The sequence below is a fragment of the Pholcus phalangioides genome, unplaced genomic scaffold (genome assembly GCF_987345545.1).
Source record: "Pholcus phalangioides strain wild (caught in Gottingen) unplaced genomic scaffold, Ppha-v1.0 ptg000021l_1, whole genome shotgun sequence".
Lineage (NCBI taxonomy): Eukaryota > Metazoa > Arthropoda > Arachnida > Araneae > Pholcidae > Pholcus > Pholcus phalangioides.
Genome location: NW_028301614.1, coordinates 9,468,885 through 9,482,504, shown reverse-complemented (window position 1 = coordinate 9,482,504; position 13,620 = coordinate 9,468,885). Strand labels below are relative to the sequence as shown.

At 36.1% G+C, this 13,620-nt stretch overlaps 1 protein-coding gene across 2 annotated transcripts in view; it reads left to right on the top strand.

Annotated features, from left to right (window-relative positions):
- LOC149070586 (mitochondrial sodium/calcium exchanger protein-like) overlaps positions 1–13,620 on the top strand; it is a 59,090-nt gene that overhangs the window by 34,184 nt on the left and 11,286 nt on the right. For both annotated transcript variants that reach the window (XM_089249095.1, XM_089249096.1), the window contains one exon: positions 13,356–13,523. In XM_089249095.1, coding sequence (XP_089105221.1) covers positions 13,356–13,523 — 168 coding nt within the window. The remainder of the gene's footprint in view (positions 1–13,355; positions 13,524–13,620) is intronic.

Sequence of the window (13,620 nt, the reverse complement as noted above, 5' to 3'; positions counted from 1 at the left end):
CGGGTTTGGAACCCAGACCTGCACAGTGAGAAGCTAGTTCCCTAACCAGGCGGCTTGGTTCTCAATGTTTATTTTTAAATCGAGGAAATCAGCATGGTTACCATCGTGATTCAACTAATCGTGACCAACCCTCCTTTTTCAAGATTTAATGTGTTAGGACAGCGGTTCTCAACCATTTTTTGACTCGCGGAGCCCTTTCTGGTATGTAATTTCTATGGCCTATTTTTTACTTATTCATCAAAGTAACTGATTCATTTATGTTATTTGAAATCCTTTGTTTTTTCAAATTTACTGGGTTTTTTTTATTTTTCTCGAGCTGCCGCGGAGCCCTAGGGGCTTGAGAACCACTGTGTTAGAATAAACTTGTTGACTGATTTCGTGAAAGTTGTTGATCAATGTATCTGAAACCAGTAATACTATGTGTGAGAAGTTAAAAATATTTGTTTTTCAATAAATGTAAGAGAAAATCTTTGCAAAAGCGCTTGAAAAGCTGGTACCCATAGGAATCCCTGTTGTTTGTTTATATAAACTAGTACTGGTAATGACCATAGTACTATTAAATAAATCGTTTTCAAAAATACAGAATTTTGCAAGATTCATCCATTCGTTTTTTTTTTTCTTCTTTTTTAAATTTTTATGCATTGTTCGCAGTTATTGCAGAGAAATTCACAGATGCTTATAACTTCATTATGTGGAATGCCGTCAAAAATTTACGACCTGATCATTATTTTTGACACAAAAATATTTTTTAGTATATGGTAGCAGATATTCATTTCAAATTTATGTTTCAGTGTCCCATATCCTGCGGTCATAGTGACGGACTAGCATCACGATGACCCCGGCCCCCTACCGGTGGTTCAGTTAGTGGTCGGCTGAAGTGTAACATGAATAGGAGTTTAGTAAGAAAAAGGTGGGTTTTTTTTTTTGGATGTAGGTAGGAAGCGAGCATTTATAGAAGTCCGGCCTATTCGGTTTTTCTGTTATCCGCCCTAATATAGGGGTACCCTTAAAAACTGCCCCGAACCCATTGTATAATCCAATTCTCTCCGTTATATGTCTGACCTCGAACATTTTTTTTTTTTTTTTGTATTAACTGTATATCAATGCACATAAATGACTAGGGAGTAATTTAAATTCTATGATATTCATTCTTTCCCCCCTCCCCCAATTACTTTTTTTTTACTCCTTGTAACTCACTTTTTTTTTTCCGCCACGACCACGTCCTGCTGGACAATGAACTAAAATCGCGTAAGCGACAAAGCCTGGTTGTACTTTGTCCGTTCAGTTCTGTTATTTATTTACAATAACCCCAGAAGGCATGAAATGCACTTATACTGGAAGAAAAAAAAAAAATAATAATAATAGTCAGTACGGGAAGCACTTCGCATACGGAGCCAGGTCGAAATCCCCAATAGTGGAAGCAAATCTTGCGTAGGAGGCACATACAAGTTCTGATGGAAGACTTCCATATTCCTGCCACACGGCATCTATATCCGTGGAAAAAGCAATCCCTTCTAGCCACTGGTATTCTTATTTGGAAGCGATGCCTACGTAGGTTAACTCTCCTGTCTATGATCTCAAAGAAAGGCTCTCTCGATGGTAGATGAACAATTTGGTGGACTAGTTTGTAGCACATCTTCAGATCTGCAGCGATTCTACGCCATTCCAGTGAGTGTAAACCCAGAAATTGAAGTCTCTGGCGATAAGATAGACCGCTCATGCCAGGTATTCGTTTAGTAAACGACCTCTGTGGCTTTTCGAGGAGCTGTATGTCCTTGATTTTGTAAGGGCTCCATACTTGCGAACAGAACTGCAGAGTCAGCTCGCCCTTCCGTTGCATTAGGCCGGATAGTACGGAGTCTATTGCATTGTGAATCTAGTACTTGCGGGTAATCATGAATATGGCAATTGCATGAGTAACTGTGAATATTTGAATAGGTGTATTTTGAATGTTGAGTATAATTAGCATGTGTTACTATGGATGACTGCGTAATTGTATTGCTTCAGGTCATTGTTGCGAAGGGCAATTTATAATAATACTTGTATATTGGGTGACTCCCCCGTCCCTCCAAGTATTTTTCTGCTCTAACTTCGTATTATTTTGTTTTTTAGGTTTTGTCGATTAACTCTTGTGATCTTCCTCATTAGGTTTTTGTTTCAATATGTTTCTTTCTTGTGAGCAACGGTATTATGATATCAATTTTTGATTTATGACTCGGGGAGGTGTGTGTCATATTGGTCACTTACTGTTCAAGGTTATGCCACCCTATTGAAAAAGCATAATATATCTCAATAAAGATTACTCCGAGGCGTAAATACGAGCTGATCTCTTCATTAAAAAGCCCCCCACAAAGAGCAACAGACCTACAGCTGTACAAATATTCAATCATCTCACTCCACCCATAATTTGAATATTCATGCGCAGCGCTAAGTTCGCACTGGAACTGTTAAAACGTTCGCGACGTTAAAATCTAGTTCTGTGTGTGATCCAAATGCAGAGTGGCCCGCCGCCACTCTGCATTTTCTAATGAATTTCTAAGGAACTTACAAATGAATTTCTAAGGAACTTACAAATGAATTTCTAAGGAACTTACAAATGAATTTCTAAGGAACTTACTAATGAATTTCTAAGGAACTTACTAATGAATTTCTAAGGAACTTACTAATGAATTTCTAAGGAACTTACTAATGAATTTCTAAGGAACTTACTAATGAATTTCTAAGGAACTTACTAATGAATTTCTAAGGAACTTACTAATGAATTCCTAAGGAACTTACTAATGAATTCTAATGAATTTACTATAAATTCAGGAGAAAAAAAAATTCTGAGACAGTGCAGCACTTGTCAAATATTTTTTTACTAGAAAATGTTTAGTTCTACTTGTAATTATCACTGAACATTTTTCATATATTTACATCCACAGATTTTCAAGACATGGTAATTTTTTGGTTATCTTTAAATTTTTTCCCACCACCTTGTTTGAATGAAATTATCCAGCAAGCAAACTTTCAATGAAACAGTTACCCTTGAAAATGAACTAGCACATAACTGTCCTTCAAAACACAGTAAGTATCCACATATACGTCAGAGTTGTATTTGAAAATATTTTATCCGGAAATCGCTGAGCCAGTCAATCATTTTTCCCTCGGCAAACGCAACCCAGAACAATCAGCCATCTCAAGGACAATTATAAAAGATTATCTGTCTCAATAAATTAAGCATTAATGTATATAAGCAAATACATTAGAGAAAATTCTTCTTCGCGATGCATAACCACGGGCATCCGTCAACTTCCTATTCTGCTTCCTGATTCGTGAACTTGATGCTGGATCCTATATCTTTCTGACAAAATTGAATTCTGCAACGTATCATATATGATTTAATAATTTGCATATCCTATTCTGTCCGCTATCAATAATATTTTCATTTTTCAAGTGGAAATGATAGAGAATTTTCTCGAACTTGGCAATGACATTCATGAGAACCGTTGCTTATTAATCTTTATTAAACATTTAAAAGAGCTATTTTCCAATTTTATGTAATTGTTCGCCTAAAAGTCAGTATACAAACAATTCGCGATAACTCGAATATCTGTTCAAGTCGAAGTTTTCACTCAGCCCCAGAACTGTTTTGTATTTTAGTGTTAAAATTTCCCCTAAACTCAGTTTTTCCTTTACTTCAGTTTTTTTGAAAATTAGAGAAATTTAAAACGCAACATGCAGCAATAGAATTTATCAGTTAGCAATATGGAATATAGCATTTAACAATAGAATTTAGCAGATTCCCATTCGTCTGCTTGCAAAATGTGAATGGCTTTCTCATGAAAGAAAAGATAAACAGTCACATATCACTGCATTTTTTGACAGGAAATAATCGTGTATGCACTTTAGTTATGATTCGAGAGTTATTATTATTAGTCATTTATACAAGAATTGTGTATGCCTTCGTTTCCATAATGCAATATTTAAGTCTAGTTTGTTTCTAAATATTTTCATTCAATAATTAAATATAATTAAATGAGAATAACTATCTTTTCGAATTTCTTCATCTCCAGTGGTTTGAAATGCTTTACCAAAACGATAATCGTAAATAGCACTGTTGTTTCAATAAATTTCTCTTTTCCCACTCTGAAATCAGAATTTATGATAAGTCGAACTAACGATAACTCGAAATTTTTTGTCCGCTGTTGCACATTCGACTTATCGAGATATGATTTATATTTGAAAAGTTCATATTTCACACAATAATGAATGGCAACGAGATCAGTGCAGATAAGCATGAAGTTTGGAGTTTTTATTTCAAGCCACTGCTGGACGAATCTATTGCTCGACATGTTCGGGCCGTGTAATAATTTTGGCGGGGCATGTATTTTTTCGACCACATGTCTGACGTGGGTACATAGAAAAAAAAAAGATTGAACATTTTCGTTTTTTCATCGACGACAATGCAAAAATGTTACATTGACATTTCACTACTACTAATGTTCCTACACGCATGTGAGAGAAATTTCACCGAAATACTTTTTTTAGCAGCCATGATACAAATGCGTAGTCAACGTGTTTTGATCTATTTTCAGTCTGAATATTTAGCAGCCCCGTGCAGGCCCGTCATTTGGGGGGGGGGCCGAGGGAGGCCGTTCCCGGCCCCCTCGCTTTTGAAAATACACTAAAAATGGCATATATATATATACACACACATACATACATTGAGTACATGTTCTTTGCCTCCGGAAAAAATTGAAATGACGGTCCTGGCCCCGTGTAATTATGGGCTTTTGTGTATTGCAACTGGGCTCAAAATTTAATTATATTCTGAAACCAGGATTCTGGAAAATGGGAAACCTCACTTCCAGCAAAATAGTCTATCCTAGTGGTGTTCATTGGAGACTCCTTTGTTTGCTTACAAAAGTGAAAATATATTTTTCCGAAAAAAAAATTGATTTCTTTTATATGACCGCTTTATATATCGGAAAAAATGTCCATCACAAAAATATAGAAGTATCTGCTACCACCTATCAAATAAAAACTAAAGTACAGTATCTGTCACGATTTCAAGCCGGTATGCAGCATAAAGAAAATATGATCACACAAGAATTATATTTGTTTTTATGCTGCTTACTGATATAGATTTCATGCAATGTTTGCTGCCAGATTCATTTCTGTAAACATGGGGGAAAAAGCATAATAACCGATATCTTGGTGCATAAAATTTACGTCGGTATGCAGAATAAAAGTATAAAAAAAAAATTTATAACAAATGTTGTTTATTTTCATTTTTCAGGCCTGTTTAAAACCAAAAATCATTTTATTTTAAGAATTATAACAGATAGTTTTGATTTTATTCAATAGGTGGCAGCAGGACTCCTAGTTTAAAGTAGTTTCTAGTATTTATAATAGCTAAGTATAAAAATATGAAATATATCTCTCTCGAGTCATAGAAGGTTAAGAAATTTTCCTCAAATTTTTTTTTTCACTGGCTAGTGAATTATATCCCGCTGCCATTCAGGTTTTCAAAAAAAAAAAGTTTATTTAACCTCTGACTGAACCGTACAAAGCCCAAGCTTTTAGTGTCAATAGGTAGTTTTATCAATTGCCTTAGAATTCGACACTGTAATTTCCTTGCGAAAAAAAATTTCAACGTGTCCCGGTTTTTTATCAGGATTTGTCCCAATTTATGGAAAAAATATCCAAAAATATGGAATTTTGCATTTTTGTATTTCTTTCAAACTTTCGATTGAAGATAAATTGTATCGCATTCGATGTTTTTACGCACATAAAAATCAATTTTTTTTTAAATTTTTTAGATAATTAAATAAGTAAATGCAGTGATAATATTTTTTTCGGGCATGTAAAATGTTGTGTGTAATCTGATTATGTATTACTTTAAGGTACATGCTCCACCGAAGGTGTAAATTTTTGGAGATTTGTCTAGTCCTGTTTCAAATCACACATAAACAAAAAATTCACGTAAAATGATTTTAGTAGCGCTGGATGTTAATATGTGTTCGTACTTCCGGCAAAAATTCTGCTTCTAATGGCAGAATCTAACGTTTAGGGTGTGTTCGGTTTTCAAATCAAATATGGTATCACGTGTCGGAGCCGTCCGAAAAGTGCCATAGACCCCCAGGAAATGTGATTTTGCTGAGGGCCCCCCCCCTACCTGGTTAAAAATACTTCCTACCAATTATCATACACTCTCGAAAATTGTATCCAGATATTATTATAAGAGCCTGCCTCTTCTGCACTTGAGACTCCGAGGCATTGTCGAGTGGGCCTATGCGTCAAGAAAGTACGTATACAAACAGCAACTACAGAAGAAGGCCTCTACACGAAGCTCGTGATGCCACTAAAGAAGGCCATCTCACCTATAGCCATTGGATATAGCATGCCAACGCATGCACCATCTCTATTTATTTATTTATTTATTTACTTTTTATTGTAGTGCATCCAATGACTACAGGTGGGATGACCTTCTTCAGTTAAGTTTCAAGCTTCGTACCGAGGCCATCTTCTATAGATGGTGTTGGTACAAAACGGATAGTACGCGCGCACAACAAGAGTTAAACAGCAGACACTTGGTCATGTTGACCTTGTTACGTAACCCTTTCCATGACTTTGCCTTGTCGATTTTGACGGTGACTTTGCTGGGTCGACTGGAGAGTCCGGGTCTCAGTCCTACACAGTCTACGCCTTCGGGAAATTGCTAAAATTCAATCAAATTAAAAGCTTCATTTTATTGAACTGTCAACTGGCAACTTGTCTGTATCGTTGACTTTGCCATGTTGACTTAACAGTGCGGTCCAACCAACAAAAGAATGCTTCATGCCATAGTACTCGCATCTTTTTGGATTGGTTACAGAAGCATAAAAGAAACGAGTTTGACATCCAGCGGTATCCTGATCCAAATCCGAATGAACCTTCCTATAGCGACGTAGAAAAGACCTGCCAGTGATATCTAGGCTGCAGATTTTGCTGATTATGTAATAGAGAATCCCCGTGATTTTCGATGATGAACGTTTATTTTATTGATATGGTATAGTGCTACCTGTAAAATCCATCATTATTTCATGGATTCCTGTGCTTATTTCGTCGCAATAGATTCATTATTCATAAAAATAATTTAAAGCATTTATCATATACCATTACCAAGAAAAACAATTTACCAAAAATCTTTATGCTTTCTTGCTACGAGGTGATGCAATGAATTTAATAATATTAACAGGCGACATTTCTCATTTACATTTTATTTGATAACTGATATCACTGTAATGCTGCCAAGAAACTTGTCACAAGTTACTGTTTATGACACATGGAAGAGACATATCCCTTTAGGTCAAATAGTGTTCGTTTTGAATTGTCTTTCGTGTTTCTGTCTTGTTTGTTTTTGTGTTGTTTTGTCCGAATAAAAAGAAAAACTTTATACATTTTTAAATTGTCAACTGAGTGATGGATCACCTGGTACTTGGATCCCAATTCAGCGCCTTACGCAGTATGGTCCCTTGGAAGGGCACACAGTTTTTAGGGGAGGCTCAAGGAATCTCTTCCAGAGAAATTGTGAGTTACTAACCTTCAAAAAGGATTTTAAATCGACAGAAATTGATTGAGATAGCATATGAGTATATTTTCTTTCGATATTTTAATATTTTTGCACAAAATTTTCAGTTCTTGATCGTCTTGGGGGGAGGGGGGTGTAGAGACTCCTTATTCTCCCTTTCGCAGTACACCTCTGAAGAATCAGCTCTAATTTGAGTAGCACTTGGCTAATGTTTCGTATTTGTGCATAATTTGCTACTTCTTTTGTGTTATCATTCACTATTCGTATCTGAGTGACATGCACGAGGCTCTTTTCCCATAAAACAACAAGAAAAAAAATTATTTCACTCGTGATAACCACAATAATAATCGATCCAATTTTAATAATTGTAATGACGTTGTTGGCCGTTTGTTCGTGTACCGTTCTGATATGCAAATTTTCCTGAATGTGTTCGTGTCCACGTGAGAAGAGGGAAAAAAGACGCGTGTGCACACATACACACAAAAGAAATTAATTAACTCTAACGCATACGCAAACAGATTCTAATTACCATCTAGCACTTTACGATAACAAATAGAAAAATGGTAAATGGATTTTTTGCGTTATTCATCCGATATAATAGCTATAACACCCAGAAGAAGTAATGGGTGAGCGTTTGATGTGTATACAACACACGTAGCAGACTAAATATATATGGCATTGTTTAAACTGATCGAGAAGTAGTAAGGTATTAAATAGATTCTACCTTGAAGCGGTTTTTTCCTCAAGCGAGTGTTTTGAATGGGATGAAAATATTCAAAACATAAAATTGGACTAGAAAGTTTTCAACTGATGATTTTTCTACTCTTAGAAAGTCTCTATCGTCATCACCATACAGTAGTGATCGGCTGAAGCGCATTCAAAAGAGACGCTTCTTCCCCTGTAGAAAAGTCTGGCCATAGCTTGTGGCAGACTCAACACAGTGAAATATTTTCATTAACCCTCTATGGTCCCGTGTATATTCAAATATGCATGGCAAATACATGATAAAAAAACCATTATACCTATTTCTTTTCTCAATACTTTTGGTATTTTAGAAAATACATCTTTTAATGCCATTTCAGTACAAAAGTGCTGCTGAAATTTTACGTGGTCGGAGATTTATAAAATCGTTTAGAATTGATAGGATTGAAAATAAAATTCAAAGTAAGAACTATTTAACTTTGTTAAAAAAAAGATTTTACTTAGTTATAAAGAACATTAAAATAACCCAAAACAAGCTGTTTTATTGTTTCAATTAAAAATATGCAAACAGAACTCATTTACATCCGTACTGTCTGAAGATCGCTATTGAACGGTTTTAAACGCTTTCAAATGGTTTTTATTTATTCTTTCTTTTTTCAAATTAAGACCAAAGGTACATATTTGTACTTCTAACTCAAACGGTCTTAGCAAAGATATCGACCCAAAAATTAATTATTTTTTTTCTATTTAAAGGGCATTTTGGCATACAATAAAAACACAAATCAATCCCAATTTTTTTTTAATTGTCAGTTTTGGCTCCAGTGGAACTGGTTATGAGTGTGAACTATAAAGAGGGTCAAATCAGTCAAATCACCTATTCTCATCACTCACTTACTTTGTCAATTTGAATAATAGATTCATCATATGAGGCATACGCCCAATGATCAAAGTTTAAAAACAGTTTAGTCTTTGCAGGAATCTTTCTTGATCAGGAGTACTGCTTCCACTTTTGGATAAGAGATGGCGCCACTTGAAAATAATCTTGGTGGGGGGGGGGGAATAGCACTCTTTCGTATAAAATTCCACGCAAGGAGTGGTTTTTATCAATGAAAGACGTGGAACGCGAAACCCGTTCAAGTAGGTTGTAAAACGTAAGTCCCGATGTAGTCAGTTATCGAGTACATAAAATTACAATGGTAAAAATGAAACAAAAATTATCAATTATGCATGGTCTAAGCCATGGTTTCCCAAACTTTTCATTCCATCGCCCCCTTCTTAAGAAATTTTTTTACCCCTCATCGCCCCCCAACTCGAGTAAACCCATAGGATCCCATGTTAAATCCGTAGCTTCTATTTCCCCAACCCCCCCCCCCCGCATCACCCACCAGGGAACGATATTGCCCACTTTGGGAAAAGCTGGTCTAAGCCACTGTTCTGTAATCGCTGGTCCGCGAAGCATTTCGCCGAATTCTCAAAGCGACTACATTATTGGGGAGCTGTATTGTTGTGTGGGGAAAGGATGCTTTGGAAGTTTCTTTTTGAGTGGGAAAAAAAATAATTCAACCGCGTCAGTAAAGAAAATGAAACAAGGGAATTAAATGGAAGTTAATGCAGCACTTTTTATATCTCACAAACAACGCTGATTTCTATATTTAAAAAAATTCACAAAGAAGCATCAAATGTTTATGTACTAACAAATTGTAATTCGGCTCTCCAAGCATTCATTGCTGAAATTTTACGGCAAGCATTAGAATACAATTGCCCGTATTTTGACAGTTAAAATTTACACCGGTGTGCAGCATAAAAATAAACGGGTACATACATACATAAATACATGGTACTATACCATGTATTGCTCATTTTCATGCTGCGCACCGGTTTGAAACCCACAAAAAGTTTCATTTGAATGATTATAACCATTATGTAGTTTTAGATCGCAGCAGCAGTACCCACAAAACGTTTTTTTTCTTCTCTATCGAACGGGTTTTATTCATGTTTTTAATGGGCATCTTTTCTCAGCCAACCTCGTTGGGTCTTTTTACCTGTTGTGGCCTTCGTATTGGTATTTTTATAATAATGGAGCAAATTATTGTTGCCCCGCAACCACTGCTACTACTTAATCATATATGCACCTCGTACAGATTCCTCCACAGAATTTCTAACGAATTGGTACATGCCGAAATGTGCGTTCTGAGTTTGTGTGTGAGTCCCCCCACTCCGTGTATTTATATTGTCAGGATTGTGCTTGTTTCGTGCTTTTGCTGGTGCTGCCATCCGACTTCCATATTTGAGATGGTAAAAGTAAAGATGGGGAAAGTAAAGGTGGTAAATGCTTGAATTTTCATGTTATTAAAGTATTGTGTTGTAGGTATGCCTGCTTTCTCCGGAGGGACTTCTTTAAATGGGAGTCTGGTTGCATTCCTGTCTTGAATTAAAAAATAAGACCAACTTCAACCTAGCAACCGCTGCTGGTATCTGCAAAGAAAAAAATTACATCCTATTGCCCGATTGCCTCAGCTATATTCATATTTGAGCTATTAAAATTATTGCTGAAAATTTGCGGAAAACATGAAAACATAGTAACCGGTACTTTGACCCTTAAAATTTGCACCCATGTGCAACATACAGGGTGACCAAAAATAAGTATATATAAATTTTCTAACGCTCTGACTGGTGAAAGTTTGATTAATTTTTTTTATCTGTTGTCATAATGTTTTAAAGAATATACTTTATATTCTAAAGTATAATTTGTGAATTCCTTATACATTTTGCCTGTTTTGCTTTTCGTGCCGAGAAATGTAAATGTCAAATAACAGCGTCGCTATCATTGCATTGTATCAGAAGGTCAAACGAAATTATGACATGGAAAAATCTCTTGGTATTGCCCCGCTCACGGGCATATTATCGGGTATGTTATAATGGTTTAAGGAGCCAGAGGATGAAAAATCACTGCCATAAAACCTAGGAACTATCAGCTCATCAAAAGGAAAAAGGGTCGTTCTCGGAATATTAGAGTCTCTCAAAGAGAAAGATCGCCCGTGAAACTGGTATCAACCGAGAATCTGCGCGTTTGATAACAAAACAAGAACTGGGACTGAAGGATTACCAATTCTGAAAACGACAACTTACTGATCAAAATAAGCGAGTAGAGCTATCTACGCCTATGACGCCAGTGTCTGACGCTGGCCATTTAGGTTGGTTAATAAAGTGGTTAACAAAAAAGTTACTGGTATATATATATTCAGGCAAACTTCGTTAGTGCGTCACCCGGTTAACACATCACTCCGCTTGCCGAGTCTATTTTTGAAGACCCAATTGTCCTCAGGCAGGAATTGGCACAGCTGTGGCTTACTCCGTTTAACGAGTCACTCCGCTTACTAAGTCATATTTTTTCTCTCCCAACAGTGACTCATTCACGAGGTTTGACTGTATATAGAAAATGTTAGTAGCAGTAATTTCCAGTCACCTTGTAAAAATAAATAGTAATGGTATCACAACATATATTGCTTATTTTCAACCTGTACATGTGACTTAAACCCAGTTTTTACTTGGCGGTTGTAAAAAATGTTTAAGTTTTCATTTGATAGATGGCAGCAGGAGTACCAGTGTGAAGCTTTTTCTCTCCGTTTGAAATTTTACAGCATATTATTGTTATAACACTTGTGCCATTGTCTTAATTATTTACCATTGGATTAGTCTTAAACAACGTCAAAATTAAAACTTGATGAAATATGTGCATGTGTTTATTCGTTTTTTCCTGCCGAATAAAACAATTAATTATTCAAGTAAGTACGATTGACAAGTTTTGCATGAATTTTATTGAATGAATCCAAACTATTCCGTAACAGATTTCGGTGAATCGAATATTTCCATGATCACACACAGTAAAAATTTCAAAATTCACGGACAAATTCCTGAAGATCTTTTATGAAGCGTTTTGCCATCTGTTGAGTGAAACTCGAACAAAAACTCGCAAGTTACGAAATATTGCCACCAGATGACAGTACTAAAAACATCGTGCGTAAATGCTAAAAACTGTATTGGAAACGAATATTCAGTCATCAGATTTCCCAACTCGTACAACAAAAAATATTTGACTCATTTGATCTCAATAGATCTTATTAATAGATCTGAATCAATTTTGAATGATTTCGTAGACGGTTCTAGAGACCGAATCATGAAATTAATTCTAGAGCCTAATTAGTGCAGTGTATGCTTGATTAATGAGCGTTACCTGTTCAATTTACCACTGTACATAAAATGCATTAATTAACTCCTTAACGACCAAGGCCGTAATATCTCGTCCAAATGCAAATAGAAGAATATACCAGTGTCGGTGTGTTCTCCCTGTTTTTCTACTTCTTTTCTCATCACCGTGAGGTTTTTATTGTAACCATGAACGGAAGTTGCTTTTTTTTTCAGTTTCTGTTCTTTCTATACTCCTGTTAAGTAATCTCTCCCGCTCTTAGGCGGAGATAGACTTGGAAGTCTGGGGGGCACTGTCATTTTTGCTAGGTGGCACGATGATGATGATGTCAATTCATATATACATTAGATCAGTCGACTTCACCTTTGACGCTGTGGGGGGGAGGGGGGCCCGTATCTACGCCCATGCTCCCGCGCCCCCCCCCCATATAATGTATCTCTCTACTATATATTTATAATAGGGAGAGAGAGAGAAAGAGAAGGTGAGGGCCAAGTACAGTCGAATACCGTTATAGCGAAAATCTCGTTTTAACGAACGCTTTTCGAATCCCTCAGAGAAGTTTACTCAGGAACAATGCAAAAAACAAGGAATTCCCTTATAACGAAGTGATTTCTCCGGTCTCTTGGAGTCCGTTATAACGGGATTCGACTGTACAATCTATTACTTTAATTCCCCTGCCCTTCTATATCTAACATGCGAAAAAGGAAACCGGTATTTTTTTTAGTTTCATATCACCGAGGCTTTAAATATAGGGATCATCCAAATTTTTTTCCAAAAGCCTATCGTGAAAGGGTTAAAGATTGAAAGTATCCACTAATTATAATCATGCAAGAGTATATGGCATATAAAAACCCTTCACTACTTCTCTTAAAAACCTCTTTTTTTCCCCAGGTGCCGGGACATTTGTTACCACAGTCGTTGCTGGATCCGTATTCTTGACGAAAAACTTCAGTCTGACGACGCGTCCTTTTCTCAGAGACATCAGCTTCTACGTAGTGGCCGTCTCGTGGGCTTTCGCACTATTCCATTTCGGTACATACTATGTGTTTCATGGCATTGGTAAGCTCATCATACATAAAAAAATATATATTAATGCTTATCGAAAAGAAAATAGATGTATAGCATCAATCCATCACAAAGTTCTCACAAAATTTTT